The sequence below is a fragment of the Pseudopipra pipra genome, chromosome W, assembly GCF_036250125.1.
Source record: "Pseudopipra pipra isolate bDixPip1 chromosome W, bDixPip1.hap1, whole genome shotgun sequence".
Lineage (NCBI taxonomy): Eukaryota > Metazoa > Chordata > Aves > Passeriformes > Pipridae > Pseudopipra > Pseudopipra pipra.
In genome coordinates, this window is record NC_087580.1 from 7,491,180 (window position 1) to 7,508,675 (window position 17,496).

The following is a 17,496-nucleotide window of genomic DNA, read 5'->3' on the forward strand; positions in this document are numbered from 1 at the left end:
GTGGGGTTTGGTGTTGGGTGGTTGATTGGACGGATGGATGAATTGATGCTTAGGGATGGATGGAGACGTGGATGAATAAGTGGATGTTTAATGATTGATAGCTTGGAAATTGCTGATGGAAACATGGATGGATGGATAACAAATGATTGATAGTTTGGTAAATGAGGGATGGACATGTGGATGAGACACGGATGGTCATGACCAGGATCATCCCCTCTCCATCACAGCCACAGTTGAGCAAGAGGAGATGCTCCTGCCCTCAGAGGAGCCCCAACCTGAGCACCCCCAAACTGAGCCTCCCCCATATGAGGTCCCCCCAAAACGGGAAGTGCTGGGGGAGCTGAGAGTCTCCAGCGTCACCTCCAGCTCCGTGGGGCTGCAGTGGAGCGTCCCCAAGGGCCCCTTTGACTCCTTCAAGCTGCAGTACCGGGATGCCCAGGGCCAGCCCCAGGCCCTGCCCATCGATGGCGGGTCCCGCTTGGTGACAGTGCCGGGGTTGTCCCCATCCCACCGATACCGCTTCCACCTCTACGGGCTGCAGGGTGGGAAGAAGATCGACCACGTCTCCGTTGATGTCATCACAGGTGAGGGGGAAAATGAGAGGATGGAGGAATCAAAGGATGGAAGGATCAAGGGATCCTATCATGATGACATCCCCACCTGCCATTATCCATCATCATCTTCATAATCTGTCATCCACCATCATTGTCATTATCTACCCTCCATCATTATCATTATCTACCCTCCATCATTATTACCCAGCACCTGTCATCATCATCATTCCTCAATCACCTTCCATCATCCATCCACTGTCATAACAATCCATCACCATCATCATCTTCCATCATCACTGCCAATCCCTGATGGAGGAAGAATTAAATGGTTTCTGGACGGGATGGTGGGTGGGTTCCTGCCCAGATGGAGGGAAGAAATTCAATGGATGGATGAGTGTTTGGATGGATTTGGGAAGCTGGGATGGCTGGAGAGTTCCTGGCAGCCCAATGCATGTCATGGTGTGTGGAAGATCGTCCACGGGATATAGGTGATGGGAGTGTTGGAAGCTTGGGAAGATGTGGGGAGAAAGGTCTGGAGAGACAGATGTGGGACTGAGTGTAGGCTTTGGGTGGGTGTTGGGTGGTAGATGGGATGGATGGATGGATGGATGAATGGTCAAATGGCTGTTTATGGATGGATTGGCAAATGGATGGATGGGTGATAAATGATGGATAATTGGGTGAGTGATGGACGGACACCTGGATGGCCACACCCATCCCTATCCCATCTGTCACAGCCACAGCTGAGCAAGAGAAGCCACCACCACCCCCAGAGGAGCCCCAACCTGAGCACACCCAAACTGTGCCTTCCCCATCTGAGGCCTCACCGGCACAGGCGGTGCTGGGAGAGCTGAGGGTCTCCAGTGTCACCTCCAGCTCCGTGGGGCTGCAGTGGAGCATCCCCGAGGGCCCCTTTGACTCCTTCATGCTGCAGTACCGGGATGCCCAGGGCCAGCCCCAGACCCTGTCCATCGATGGCGGGTCCCGCTCGGTGACGGTGCCGGGGCTGTCCCCATCCCACCGGTACCGCTTCCACCTCTACGGGCTGCAGGGCGGGAAGAGGATCGATCACGTCTCCATTGACATCACAGGTGAGGGGGAAAGTGAGAGGAATGAAGGGCTGGATTGATCAAGACATGAGGGGATCATGGGATCCCATCCCGATGACATCTCCACCCACCATTGAGCATCCACTGATCGCAGCATCATCCGATCAAAGATCGACCCTTCCACCAACCTGTTGACCAACACCCGCTATCATCTGCTATCATCTTCATCAACCTCCATCATCATCATTCACCGTACATCCTCATCATCATCCATCTTCATCCATTACCCATCTTGAATCCATCATCATGTATCCATGATGGATCAAGAACTGAATGGCTGAATGGATTCTGGACAGGATGGTGGGTGGGTTCCTACCCAGATGGATGGAAGAAGCTGGATGGGTGGATGAATTGTTGGATGGATGTGGAGAAGCTAGGATGGATGGAGGGTTCCTGGTGGCTGTATGCATGTTCTTATGCTACAAGATTATTCACGGGAAACGGGGATGGCAGGGTTGGAGGCCAGTGCTGATGTGAGGACAAAGAGCCAGAGATATGGATGTGAGATTAGGTGGGTAGTTGGGTTGAGTGGTAGATAGGATAGATGGATGGATGGATGGTTGTTTATGAATGGAGAGAGACATGGATGTATGGATGATGAATGATAGTTGGTTAAATGATGGATGGCCACATGGATGACCACAACCATCATCATCTTCTCTGTTGCAGCTGCAGCTGAGCCAGAGGAGTCACTCCCACCCTCAGAGGAACCTCAGCCTGAGCACTCCCAAACTGAGCCTCCCCCATCTGAGGCCCCCCTGGTGCGGCCGGTGCTGGGGGAGCTGAGGGTCTCCAGCATCACCCCCAGCACCGTGGGGCTGCAGTGGAGTGTCCCCAAGGGCCCCTTTGACTCCTTCATGCTGCAGTACCGGGATGCCCAGGGCCAGCCCCAGGCCCTGCCCATCGATGGCGGGTCCCGCTCGGTGACGGTGCTGGGGCTGTCCCCATCCCGCCGATACCGCTTCCACCTCTACGGGCTGCGGGGCGGGAAGAGGATCGATCGCGTCTCCATTGACATTACCACAGGTGAGGGGGAAAGTGACAGGAATGGATGGATGTACCAAGTGATGGAGGGATCAAGGGATCCCACCTCATCCTATCCCAACCTGACATTGAGCCCCCACCAACCCCTGCGCCATCCAATCAACCATCGACCCTTATTTCGACCTATTGACTAACACCCGCCATCATCCACCATCATCTCATCATCTGTCATCCATCATCATCATTATCCACCTTCCATCATCATCATCCATCCATCATCATCACCTTCCATCATCGTCATCATCATCCTCATCATCATCCATCCATGATGAATCAAGAATGGAGCAGCTGAATGGATTCCAGACTGGATGGTGGGTGGGTTCCTGCCCAGATGGATGGAAGAACGTGGATGGATGGAAGAACATGGATGGATGGATGAGTGGTTGGATGGATGTGGGGCAGCTGGGATGGATGGAGGGTTCCTAGTAGCCTGACACATGTCCTCTTGGATGGAAAATTTTCTATGGAAAATGGGGGATGGTAGGGGTGGAGGCCTGCAGGGATTTGTGGAGAAAGAGCCGGAGAGATAGCTGTGGGACTGGGTGGGGAGTTGGCTTGGGTGTTGGATGGGTGATGGGATGGATGGATGGACTGATGGAGGGATGGATGATGGATGAGGTATGGATGGTGATGGGTGATGGATGAATGGACAGATGGGGGTCTCCTGGGTGTTTTGGATGGATGGATGGATGACAGATGGACACATGGTTGGACGGGCATATGTGAGACTGAGCCCATGGTTGGCTTGTGCCCTGAAAGAAGGAGGGGGTCAGTGTGGGGGTATGGGTTGAGGTAGGGAGTGAAGAGTGATGGTGGAATGGATTCAAGGATTGAAAGAAGGAAAATAATGGATGCTGGATGGATTATGGATTGATGATGTGTGTTGGAGCAACTTGGTGGTGGTTTGATAATCCTTTGGAGGGAGAGGTTAAAAAAACCGTTGAAAGAAAAGAGTGCATGGAAAGAAACATGATTCGATGGATGGATGGATGGTGGGATGGACAGGTGGATGGACAAGCAGATGGCAACCACCATCACCACCCCCTCTGTCACAGCCACAGCTGAGCCAGAGGAGCCGCTCCCGCCCCCAGAGGAGCTCCAACCTGAGCATCCCCAAACTGAGCCTTCCCCATCTGAGGCCCCCGCAGCGCGGGTGGTACTGGGGGAGCTGAGGGTCTCCAGCATCACCCCCAGCACCGCGGGGCTGCAGTGGAGTGTCCCCAAGGGCCCCTTTGACTCCTTCATGCTGCAGTACCGGGATGCCCAGGGCCAGCCCCAGGCCCTGCCCATCGATGGCGGGTCCCGCTCGGTGACGGTGACGGGGCTGTCCCCATCCCGCCGGTACCGCTTCCACCTCTACGGGCTGCGGGGAGGGAAGAGGATCGACCGTGTCTCCACTGATGTCGTCACAGGTGAGGGGGAAAGTGAGAGGGATGGATTGATCAAGCCATGGAGGGATCATGGGATCCCATCCCAATGCCATTCCCACCCACCACAGAGAACCCACTGAACTTGGTACCATCCAATCAATCATCGACCCTTCCACCAACCCGTTGACCAACATCTGCCATCATCCACCATCATCTTCATCATTCCCCATCACCATAATGATCCTCACCCATCAGCATTATTCTCATTCATCATCCATCAACATAATCATCATCATCCATCTTCATCCATCATCCACCTTTAATCCATAATTGACATCATCATCATCGCCCATCCATGATGTATCAAGAACTGAATGGCTGAATGGATTCCAGACTGGATGGTGAGTGGGTTCCTGCCCAGATGGATGGAAGAAGCTGGATGGATGGATGAGTAGTTGGATTGAGGTGGGGCAGTTGAGATGGACGGAGGATTCCTGGTGGCCATATTACAATTTCTTATGTGTGGAAGAATTTCCATGGGTAATGGGATGGCAGGGGTGGAGGCCTGGGGGGATGTGAGGAGGAAGAGCCAGAGATATGGATGTGGGATTAGGTGGGGAGTTGGGTTGAGTGTTGGGTGGTAGATAGGATGGATGGATGGATGGATGGTTGTTTCTGGATGGAGGAAGACATGGCTGAATGGATGATGAATGATGGATAACTGGGTAATTGATGGATGGACACATTGACGGACACATGGATGGCCATGGCCATCACCATCCCCTCTGTTGCACCTGCAGCCGAGCCAGAGGAGCCGCTCCTGTCCTCAGAGGAGCCCCAACCTGAGCACCCCCAAACTGAGCCTCCTCCATCTGAGGCCCTACCAGCACAGGCAGTGCTGGGGGAACTGAGGGTCTCCAGCATCACCCCCAGCACCGTGGGGCTGCAGTGGAGCGTCCCCGAGGGCCCCTTTGACTCCTTCACGCTGCAGTACCGGGATGCCCAGGGCCAGCCCCAGGCCCTGCCCATCGATGGCGGGTCCCGCTCGGTGACGGTGCCGGGGCTGTCCCCATCCCGCCGGTACCGCTTCCACCTCTATGGCCTGCAGGGTGGGAAGAGGATCGACCACGTCTCCACTGAGGCCACCACAGGTCAGAGGCATGGATTGATCAAGACATGAGGGGATCATAGGATCCCATCCCAATGCCATTCCCACCCACCACAGAGAACCCACTGAACTTGGTACCATCCAATCAATCATCGACCCTTCCGCCACTTATTGACCAACACCTGTCATCATCCACCATCATCTTCATCATTCCCCCTCACCATAATGATCCTCACCCATCAGCATTATTCTCATTCATCATCCATCAACATAATCATCATCATCCATCTTCATCCATCATCCATCTTCAATCCATAATTGACATCATCATCATCGTCTGTATCCATGATGTATCAAGAACTGAATGGCTGAATGGATTCCAGACAGAATGATGGGTGGGTTCCTGCCCAGATGGATGGAAGAAGCTGGATGGATGGATGAGTAGTTGGATTGAGGTGGGGCAGTTGAGATGGACGGAGGATTCCTGGTGGCCATATTACAATTTCTTATGTGTGGAAGAATTTCCATGGGTTATGTGATGGCAGGGGTGGAGGCCTGGGGGGATGTGAGGAGGAAGAGCCAGAGATATGGATGTGGGATTAGGTGGGGAGTTGGGTTGAGTGTTGGGTGGTAGATAGGATGGATGGATGGATGGATGGTTGTTTCTGGATGGAGGAAGACATGGCTGAATGGATGATGAATGATGGATAACTGGGTAATTGATGGATGGACACATTGATGGACACATGGATGGCCATGGCCATCACCATCCCCTCTGTTGCACCTGCAGCCGAGCCAGAGGAGCCGCTCCTGTCCTCAGAGGAGCCCCAACCTGAGCACCCCCAAACTGAGCCTCCCCCATATGAGGCCCTACCAGCACGGGCAGTGCTGGGGGAGCTGAGGGTTTCCAGCATCACCCCCAGCTCCGTGGGGCTGCAGTGGAGTGTCCCCAAGGGCCCCTTTGACTCCTTCACGCTGCAGTACTGGGATGCCCAGGGCCAGCCCCAGGCCCTACCCGTCGATGGCGGGTCCCGCTCGGTGACAGTGCCGGGGCTGTCCCCATCCCGCCGGTACCCGCTTCCACCTCTATGGCCTGCGGGGTGGGAAGAGGATCGATCACGTCTCCACTGAAACTATCACAGGTGAGGGGGAAGGTCAGAGAGTGGAGAGTAGTTGGGTGGATGGATGGAGGGATTAGGTTGGGGAAGGATGGATGGATGGATGGATGGATGGATACATGGAGTGTTGGTGGGAGGGATGGAGAGTGGGATGACAGGTTGGCGAGATGGGTGATTGGTTATGAGTTGGCGGTGGGGATGGAGGGATCAAGAGGGTGATGGATCATGGGTGGATGATGGTTCGATCAGTGTCCAGATGATGGGTGGATGGGTGACAGGATAAAGAGTTCTGGTGGTCAGAAATTCAAGGGGAAGGACAGAGGAGCAGTGCAAAGAGATGTGGGATGGAGCAATGGATGTATCATGGATGGAAGTTGTGATGGATGGATGGATGGATGGATGGATGACTAGAAGCAGGGATGGATGGGTGGGTGCTCAAGTGACTAATTGGAGAATTAATGGCTTAATGTGTGGTTGGACCCTAAGTGGATCCTGGAATTCATGGATCAATGAATGGGTGTGAGGGAGAAGGGTCATGGAGAGGGGATGGGTCCTGTGGGGTGGGAAGTAAGATGGATGGAGAATGGATGGGAGCTCCTGGATTGGATAGAAGGATGTGTGGCTCTTTGGATGGGATGATGGATGATGGATGGACAGAATAACAAGAGGAAGGAAAGATGGATGAAGCAATGGAAGAAGGTCAGATGGAGTGATGAATGGATGTGTGGAGAATGTATAGATGGGTGGCTGGCTGGCTGGAGGTCTCCTGGATAGGATAGATGAAATGGATTGGTTGATGGATGGGTGGGTGGAGAACGTTTATGGATGAGTGCAGATTGGGATGAGCCCATGGCTGGTTTGTGCCCTGGATGAGTGAAGCAGGGGAGTGGGGTTGAAGATGGAAGGACAGACAGAGGACTGAATATGGCCGGAGAGATGATGGATGGACAGAAGGACAGGCAGGTGGTGAATCTCCACATCATGCCTTATCCTATCTCCACACAGCCTCACTCTCGGAGGCTCCCCCAACTGAGGACTCCCCAGCTGAGGACCACGAACATGAACACCAACAAACTGAGGCCCCCCCAGCACGGGCAGTGCTGGGCGAGCTGAGGGTCTCCAGTGTCACCCCCAGCTCTGTGGGGCTGCAGTGGAGTGTCCCCAAGGGCCCCTTTGACTCCTTCACGCTGCAGTACCGGGATGCCCAGGGCCAGCCCCAGGCCCTGCCCATCGATGGCGGGTCCCGCTCGGTGACGGTGCCGGGGCTGTCCCCATCCCGCCGGTACCGCTTCCACCTCTATGGCCTGCGGGGTGGGAAGAGGATCGACCACGTCTCCACTGAGGCTGTCACAGGTGAGGGGGAAGGTCAAAGAGTTGAGGGTGGGTGGGTGGATGGATGGATGAATGATGGATGTGTGTAGCATTAGTGAAAGGGATAGAGAGTGCGATGAAGGGTTGGAGAGATGGAAGATGGTTGAGGGATTGGATGGAGGGATGGAGGAACCAAGAGGGTGATGGATCATGGGTGGATGATGGTTGGATGAATGTCCAGATGATGGGTGGATGAGTGGCAGGATAAAGAGCAGGGGTGGACATAAATACAAGGGGAAGGACAGATTTATGGAGCAGTGGAAAGAGATGTGGGATCGAGTGATGGATACACAATGGATGGAAGTGGGAGGGGAGGGATGAATGGGTGGATGGATGGATGAATGGATGGAAGCAGGAATGGATGCGTGGATGCTCAGGTGACTATCTGGACATTTAATGACTTATTGTGTGGTTGGACCCAAAGTGGATCCTAAACTTCATGGATCAATGAATGGGTGTAAGGGAGAAAGGTCATGGAGAGGGGATGGGTCCTGTGGAGTGGGAAGTAAGATGGATGGAGAATGGATGGGAAATCCTGAATTGGATGGGTGGATGGGTAGTGGGGTTCCTGGAATGGGTCAATGGGTGGCTGTGTGGATGGGTGATTGGTGGATGGATGGACGGATGAATGGATGGATGGGATGAACAAAATAACAAGAGGAAGGAAGTATGGATGGAACAATGGAAGAAAGTGTGGGATGGAGCAATGGATGAGTGGTTGGAGAACGGATAGATAGTTGGGTGTGTGGATGGACAGGGGTCTCATGGGTTGGAGGGATGAGATGGATGGGTCAATGGATGGATGGGTGAACACGTTTATGGAGGGGTGGACATGTTTATGGATGGGTGCAGGTTGAGATGAGTCTATGGCTGGTTTGTGCCCTGGATGAGTGAAGCAGGGGGGAGGGCTGAGGATGGAAGAACAGACAGGGGGCCTGTGTGTGGCTGGACAGATGACAGTTGGACAAAAGGACAGGCCGGTGGTTGATCTCCATGTCCTGCCTTGTCCCATCTCTGCACAGCACCAACCTCACTCTCGGAGGCTCCCCCAACTGAGGACTCCCCAGCTGAGGACCACGAACATGAACACCAACAAACTGAGGCCCCCCCAGCACGGGCAGTGCTGGGGGAACTGAGGGTCTCCAGCATCACCCCCAGCTCTGTGGGGCTGCAGTGGAGTGTCCCCGAGGGCCCCTTTGACTCCTTCACGCTGCAGTACCGGGATGCCCAGGGCCAGCCCCAGGCCCTGCCCATCGATGGCGGGTCCCGCTCGGTGACGGTGCCGGGGCTGTCCCCATCCCACCGGTACCGCTTCCACCTCTATGGCCTTTGGGGTGGGAAGAGGATCGACCGTGTCTCCACTGAGGCTGTCACAGGTGAGGAGGAAGGTTAGAGAGTTGAGGGTGGGTGGGTGGATGGAGGGATGCGTGGAGTGTTGATGATAGGGATGGAGGTTGGGACAAAGGGTTTGAGAGATGGAAGATGGGTGAGGGATTGGATGGAGGGATGGAGGAACCAAGAGGGTGATGGATAATGGGTTCATGATGGTTGGAGGAATGCCCAGATGATTGGTGGATGAGTGGCAGGACAAAGAGCAAGGATGGACATAAATACAAGAGGAAGGACTGTTTGATGGAACAGTAGAAAGAGATGTGGGATAGAGTGATGAATGTATAATGGATGGAAATGGGGATGGATGGGTGGATGGATGAATGGATGCAAGCAGGAATGGAAGGGTGGATGGTCAGGTGACTAACTGGACATTACCGACTTAATGTGTGTTTGGAGCCTAAGTAGATCCTGGAGTTCATGGATCCATGAACTGGTGTGAGGGAGAATGGTCATGGAGAGGGAATGGGTCCTGTGGGGTGGGAAGAGAGGTGGATGGAGGACGGCTGGGGGCTTCTGGATTGGATGGATGAATGTGGTGCTCTTGGGATGGGTGGATGGATGATGGATTGATTGATGGATGGATGCATGCATAGGCCCTTATGGATTTCTTGGATGGGTGTATGGATGGATGGAATGGACAGAAAAACAAGAGGAAGAAAGGACTGATGGAGAAATGCAAGAAGGGGGGATGGAGTGATGGATGAGTGGGTGAAGAATGGATAGATGGATGGATGGATGGATGGGGGTCTTGTGGGTGGGATGGATGAAATGTATGGATCGATGGATGGATGGGTGGACATGTTTATGGATGGTTTCAGGTTGGGATGAGCCCATGGCTGGTTTGTGCCCTGGGTGAGTGAGGGGAAGGGTGAAAGGGTTGTGCAAGGACAGACTCGGGGCTGAATGTGGCTGGAGAGTGGATGGGTGCACAGAAGGAGAGGCGTGTGGTAGATCTCCACATCTTGCCTTGTCCCATCTCCACACAGCACCAGCCTCACCCTCAGAGGCTCCCCCAACTGAGGACTCCCCAGCTGAGGACCACGAACATGAACACCAACAAACTGAGGCCCCCCCAGCACGGGCAGTGCTGGGGGAACTGAGGGTCTCCAGCATCACCCCCAGCTCTGTGGGGCTGCAGTGGAGTGTCCCCGAGGGCCCCTTTGACTCCTTCACGCTGCAGTACCGGGATGCCCAGGGCCAGCCCCAGGCCCTGCCCATCGATGGCGGGTCCCGCTCGGTGACGGTGCTGGGGCTGTCCCCATCCCGCCGGTACCGCTTCCACCTCTACGGGCTGCGGGGAGGGAAGAGGATCGACCGTGTCTCCACTGATGTCGTCACAGGTGAGGGGGAAAGTGAGAGGGATGGATTGATCAAGCCATGGAGGGATCATGGGATCCCATCCCAATGCCATTCCCACCCACCACAGAGAACCCACTGAACTTGGTACCATCCAATCAATCATCGACCCTTCCACCAACCCGTTGACCAACATCTGCCATCATCCACCATCATCTTCATCATTCCCCATCACCATAATGATCCTCACCCATCAGCATTATTCTCATTCATCATCCATCAACATAATCATCATCATCCATCTTCATCCATCATCCACCTTCAATCCATAATTGACATCATCATCATCGCCCATCCATGATGTATCAAGAACTGAATGGCTGAATGGATTCCAGACTGGATGGTGAGTGGGTTCCTGCCCAGATGGATGGAAGAAGCTGGATGGGTGGATGAGTAGTTGGATTGAGGTGGGGCAGCTGAGATGGACAGAGGATTCCTGGTGGCCATATTACGATTTCTTATGTGTGGAAGAATTTCCATGGGTAATGGGATGGCAGGGGTGGAGGCCTGGGGGGATGTGAGGAGGAAAATCCAGACATATGGATGTGGGATTAGGTAGGGAGTTGGGTTGAGTGTTGGGTGGTAGATTGGATGGATGGATGGATGGATGGATGGATGGATGGATGGATGGATGGATGGTTGTTTTTGGATGGAGGAAGACATGGCTGAATGGATGATGAATGATGGATAATTGGGTAATTGATGGATGGACACATTGATGGACACATGGATGGCCATGGCCATCACCATCCCCTCTATTGCACATGCAGCCGAGCCAGAGGAGCCGCTCCTGTCCTCAGAGGAGCCCCAACCTGAGCACCCCCAAACTGAGCCTCCCCCATCTGAGGCCCTACCAGCACGGGCAGTGCTGGGGGAGCTGAGGGTCTCCAGCATCACCCCCAGTACCGTGGGGCTGCAGTGGAGCGTCCCCGAGGGCCCCTTTGACTCCTTCACGCTGCAGTACCGGGATGCCCAAGGCCAGCCCCAGGCCCTACCCGTCGATGGCAGGTCCCGCTCGGTGACAGTGCCGGGGCTGTCCCCATCCCACCAGTACCGCTTCCACCTCTATGGCCTGCGGGGCGGGAAGAGGATCGATCGTGTCTCCACTGAGGCTGTCACAGGTGAGGGGGAAGGTCAAAGAGTTGAGGATGGGCAGATGGATGAATGGAGGGATGAAGCAGGGAATGGATGGATGGATGGACGGATGGAAGCTGGAATGGATGTGTGGATGCTCAGGTGACTATCTGGACATTTAATGACTTATTGTGTGGTTGGACCCAAAGTGGATCCTAAACTTCATGGATCAATGAATGGGTGTAAGGGAGAAAGGTCATGGAGAGGGGATGGGTCCTGTGGGGTGGGAAGTAAGATGGATGGAGAATGGATGGGAAATCCTGAATTGGATGGGTGGATGGGTAGTGGGGTTCCTGGAATGGGTCAATGGGTGGCTGTGTGGATGGGTGATTGGTGGATGGATGGACGGATGAATGGATGGATGGGATGAACAAAATAACAAGAGGAAGGAAGTATGGATGGAACAATGGAAGAAAGTGTGGGATGGAGCGATGGATGGGTGGTTGGAGAACGGATAGATAGTTGGGTGTGTGGATGGATAGGGGTCTCATGGGTTGGAGGGATGAGATGGATGGGTCAATGGATGGATGGGTGGACACGTTCATGGAGGGGTGGACATGTTTATGGATGGGTGCAGGTTGAGATGAGTCTATGGCTGGTTTGTGCCCTGGATGAGTGAAGCAGGGGAGTGGGGTTGAAGATAGAAGAACAGACAGGGGGCCTGTGTGTGGCTGATCAGATGACAGTTGGACAAAAGGACAGGCAGGTGGTTATCTCCATGTCCTGCCTTGTCCCATCTCTGCACAGCACCAGCCTCACTCTCGGAGGCTCCCCCAACTGAGGACTCCCCAGCTGAGGACCACGAACATGAACATGAACAAACTGAGGCCCCCCCAGCACGGGCAGTGCTGGGAGAGCTGAGGGTCTCCAGCATCACCCCCAGCTCTGTGGGGCTGCAGTGGAGTGTCCCCGAGGGCCCCTTTGACTCCTTCACGCTGCAGTACCGGGATGCCCAGGGCCAGCCCCAGGCCCTGCCCATCGATGGCGGGTCCCACTCGGTGACGGTGCTGGGGCTGTCCCCATCCCGCCGGTACCGCTTCCACCTCTACGGGCTGCGGGGAGGGAAGAGGATCGACCGTGTCTCCACTGATATCGTCACAGGTAAGGGGGAAAGTGAGAGGGATGGATTGATCAAGCCATGGAGGGATCATGGGAAACCCATCCCATCTCATTCCCACCCACCATCGAGAACCCAGTGATCTCAGTACCATCCAATCAACCATTGACCTTTCAACCACCTAATGACAAACACCTGCCCTCATCCACCATCATCTTCATTATTCCCCGTCACCATAATAATCATCATCCATCAGCATTATTCTCCTTCATCATCCATCAACATAATCATTATCATCCCTCTTCATCCATCATCCATCTTCCATTTGTAATCATCATCATCATCATCATCATCGCCCATCCATGATGTGTCAAGAACTGAATGGCTGAATGGATTCCAGACAGAATGGTGGGTGGGTTACTGCCCAGATGGATGGAAGAAGCTGGATGGATGGATGCATATTTGGATGGATGTGAGGAAGCTAGGATGGATGGAGTGTTCCTGGTGGCATTACATGATTTCTTATGTGTGGAAGAATTTCCATGGGTAATGGGATGGCAGGGGTGGAGGCCTGGGGGGATGTGAGGAGGAAGAGCCAGAGATATGGATGTGGGATTAGGTGGGGAGTTGGGTTGAGTGTTGGGTGGCAGATAGGATGGATGGATGGATGGATGGTTGTTTCTGGATGGAGGAAGACATGGCTGAATGGATGATGAATGATGGATAACTGGGTAATTGATGGATGGACACATTGATGGACACATGGATGGCCACGGCCATCACCATCCCCTCTGTTGCACCTGCAGCCAAGCCAGAGGAGCCGCTCCTGTCCTCAGAGGAGCCCCAACCTGAGCACCCCCAAACTGAGCCTCCCCCATCTGAGGCCCTACCAGCACAGGCAGTGCTGGGGGAGCTGAGGGTCTCCACCATCACCCCCAGCTCCGTGGGGCTGCAGTGGAGTGTCCCCAAGGGCCCCTTTGACTCCTTCACGCTGCAGTACCGGGATGCCCAGGGCCAGCCCCAGGCCCTGCCCATCCATGGCGGGTCCCGCTCGGTGAAGGTGATGGGGCTGTCCCCATCCCGCCGGTACCGCTTCCACCTCTATGGCCTGCGGGGTGGGAAGAGGATCGACCACGTCTCCACTGAGGCTGTCACAGGTGAGGGGGAAAATGAGAGAGATGAATTGTTCAAGTGATGGAGGGATCATCCGTCTCATCCCATCCCCATCTCATCCCCACTCATTGTCACGCACCCACTGACCTCGATACTATCCAATCAACCATTGACCTTTCCACCAACCTACTGTCGAAGACCTGCCATCATCCACCATCTTCATCATTCCTCATCATCATAATCATCATCAACCATCATCATCATCGTTCACCTTCCATCATCATCCATCCATGATGGATCAAGAACCGACTGGCTGAACTGATTCCGCATTGGATGATGGGCGTGTTCCTGCCCAGATGGACGAAAGAAATTTAATGGATGGATGAGTGGTTGGGTGGATGTGGGGCGCCTGGGATGGATGAAGGGTTCCAGGTGACCGTATGAATGTCCTTATGCATGGAAGATTGTCCATGGAAAATAGGGATAATAGAGATGGAGGTCTGGGGGGAATGCGGGCAAAAATAGCCAGAAATATGGATGTGGGATTAGGTGGGGAGTTGGGTTGCATGCTTGGTGCTAGACTGGATGGATGGATGGAAGGATGGATAGATGGATGGTTGTTTATGGATGGAGGAAGACATGGCTGAATGGATGATGAATGATAGATAGTTGGGTAAATGATGGTTGTTTATGGATGGAGGAAGACATGGCTGAATGGATGATGAATGATAGATAGTTGGGTAAATGATGGATGGACACATTGATGGGCACATGGATGGCCACAACCATCACCATCCCCTCTGTCACAACCACAGCTGAGCCAGAGGAGCCGCTCCTGTCCTCAGAGGAGCCCCGACCTGAGCACCCCCAAACTGAACCTCCTCCACCTGAGGCCCCCCCGGCACGGGCAGTGCTGGGGGAGCTGAGGGTCTCCAGCATCACCCCCAGCACCGTGGGGCTGCAGTGGAGTGTCCCCGAGGGCCCCTTTGACTCCTTCATGCTGCAGTACCGGGATGCCCAGGACCAGCCCCAGGCCCTGCCCATCAATGGCGGGTCCCGCTCGGTGACGGTGCCGGGGCTGTCCCCATCCCGCCGGTACCGCTTCCACCTCTATGGCCTGCGGGCTGGGAAGAGGATCGATCGTGTCTCCACTGAGGCTGTCACAGGTGAGGGGGAAGGTCAGCGGGATTTAGGGTGAAATGATCGATGGATGGATGGAGGGATGGATGCGTGTAGCGTTTATGAGAGGGATGGAGAGTGGGACGAAGGCTTGGAGAGATGGAAGATGGGTGAAGGATTGGATGGAGAGATGAAGGGGGTGATGGTTGAGGGTGATGATGGGTGAATGATGGTTCGATAAATCTCCAAATGATGGGTGAATGGTGGTAGGATAAAGAAAAGGGGTGGTCAGAAATACAAGAGGAAGGACAGATTGATGGAACAGTAGAAAGAGATTTGGGATGGAGTGATGAATGTATAATGGATGGAAGTGTGGATGCATGGATGGATGGATAGACGGATGGATGACTGGAAGCAGGGATGGATGGGTGGGTGGTCAGGTGACTAATTGGACATTTAATGACTTAATGTGTGTTTGGAGCCTAAGTGGATCCTGGGGTTCATGGATCCATTGGCTGGTGTGAGGGAGAAGGATCATGGAGAGGGGATGTAGGGAGGGAAGTAAGATGGATGGAGAACAGATCGGGGCTCCTGGATTGGATGGGTGGATGGGTGGAATGGGGCTCTCAGGTTTGGTCAATGGGTGGCCAGATGGATGGGTGATTGATGGATGGATGGACAGATGGGATGAACAGAATAACAAAAGGCAGAAAGGATGGATGGAACAATGGAAGAAGGAGAGGGATGGAGTGATGTGTGCTTGGAGAATAGATAGATGGGTGGGTGGGTGGATGTGGATCTCCAGGGTGAGATGGATGAAATGGATGGGTCAATGGATGGATGGGTGGACATGTTTTTGGATGAGTGCAGGTTGGGATGAGTCTGTGGCTGATTTGTGCCCTGGATGAGTGAGGCAGGGGGGTGAGAGTGGAAGGACAAGACATGGGGGCTGCCTGTGGCTGGACAGATGATGGATGGAAACAAAGGTCAGGCAGGTGGTGGATCTCCACGTCTTGCCTTGTCCCATCTCTGCACAGCACCAGCCTTGCCCTCAGAGGCTCCCCCAACTGAGGACTCCCCAGCTGAGGACCACGAACATGAACACCAACAAACTGAGGACCTCCCAGCACGGGCAGTGCTGGGCGAGCTGAGGGTCTCCAGCGTCACCCCCAGCTCTGTGGGGCTGCAGTGGAGCGTCCCCAAGGGCCCCTTTGACTCCTTCATGCTGCAGTACCGGGATGCCCAGGGCCAGCCCCAGGCCCTGCCCATCGATGGCGGGTCCCGCTCGGTGACGGTGCCGGGGCTGTCCCCATCCCGCCGGTACCGCTTCCACCTCTACGGGCTGCAGGGTGGGAAGAGGATCGACCACGTCTCCAATGAGGCCATCACAGGTGAGGGGGAAGGTCAGAGGGATGGATGAATCAAGTGATGGAGGGATCAAGGGTTCCCATCCCCATCCCATCCCAACCGGGCATTGAGCCACCACTGACCCTGGCACCATCCAGTCAACCATCGACCCTTCCACCCCCTATTGACCAACATCCTCCATCATCCACCATCATCTTCATCATCTGTCATCCATCATCATTATTTTCCACCATCCATTATCATCATCATTCATCCGTCATCATCAGCTTCCATCATCATCATCATCATCATCATCATCCATCCATGACGGATCAAGAACTGAATGGCTGAATGGATTCCAGACTGGATGGTGAGTGGGTCCCTGCCCAGATGGATGGAAGAAGCTGGATGGGTGGATGAGCAGTTGGATTGAGGTGGGGCAGCTGAGATGGACAGAGGATTCCTGGTGGCCATATTACGATTTCTTATGTGTGGAAGAATTTCCATGGGTTATGGGATGGCAGGGGTGGAGGCCTTGGGGGATGTGAGGAGGAAGAGCCAGAGATATGGATGTGGGATTAGGTGGGGAGTTGGGTTGAGTGTTGGGTGGTAGATAGGATGGATGGATGGATGGATGGTTGTTTCTGGATGGAGGAAGACATGGCTGAATGGATGATGAATGATGGATAACTGGGTAATTGATGGATGGACACATTGATGGACACATGGATGGCCATGGCCATCACCATCCCCTCTGTTGCACCTGCAGCCGAGCCAGAGGAGCCGCTCCTGTCCTCAGAGGAGCCCCAACCTGAGCACCCCCAAACTGAGCCTCCCCCATCTGAGGCCCTACCAGCACGGGCAGTGCTGGGGGAGCTGAGGGTCTCCAGCATCACCCCCAGCTCTGTGGGGCTGCAATGGAGTGTCCCCGAGGGCCCCTTTGACTCCTTCACGCTGCAGTACCGGGATGCCCAGGGCCAGCCCCAGGCCCTGCCCATCGATGGCGGGTCCCGCTCGGTGAAGGTGATGGGGCTGTCCCCATCCCACCGGTACCGCTTCCACCTCTACGGGCTGCGGGGTGGGAAGAGGATCGATCGTGTCTCCACTGATGTCGCCACAAGTGAGGGGCTGCAGGTCCCCCCCCGGGCCTCTCAGGGAGCGGTGCTGGAGTGGGGCCCAGGGGTAGCCTGGAGGACCTACGGGGCTGGGCTGTACTGGAGGGAACCAGAGAACTGGGGGCAACTGGGAGGATCCAGGGCACTGGGGAGGACTGGCAACTGGGTGATGTAGGGGCAACTGGGGGC

General features: G+C 54.7%; 1 protein-coding gene across 1 annotated transcript in view; it reads left to right on the plus strand.

Moving 5' to 3' along the window:
* Positions 1-17,496, plus strand: part of LOC135406453 (tenascin-X-like) — a 35,746-nt gene that overhangs the window by 13,771 nt on the left and 4,479 nt on the right. The window contains 15 exon segments of the mRNA XM_064640827.1: positions 228-584; positions 2,333-2,689; positions 3,763-4,119; positions 4,878-5,228; positions 5,970-6,259; positions 6,261-6,327; positions 7,309-7,656; positions 8,697-9,050; positions 10,053-10,406; positions 11,193-11,543; positions 12,304-12,657; positions 13,420-13,770; positions 14,542-14,892; positions 15,883-16,236; positions 16,962-17,312. Of these exon segments, the coding sequence (XP_064496897.1) occupies positions 228-584; positions 2,333-2,689; positions 3,763-4,119; positions 4,878-5,228; positions 5,970-6,259; positions 6,261-6,327; positions 7,309-7,656; positions 8,697-9,050; positions 10,053-10,406; positions 11,193-11,543; positions 12,304-12,657; positions 13,420-13,770; positions 14,542-14,892; positions 15,883-16,236; positions 16,962-17,312 (4,947 nt within the window).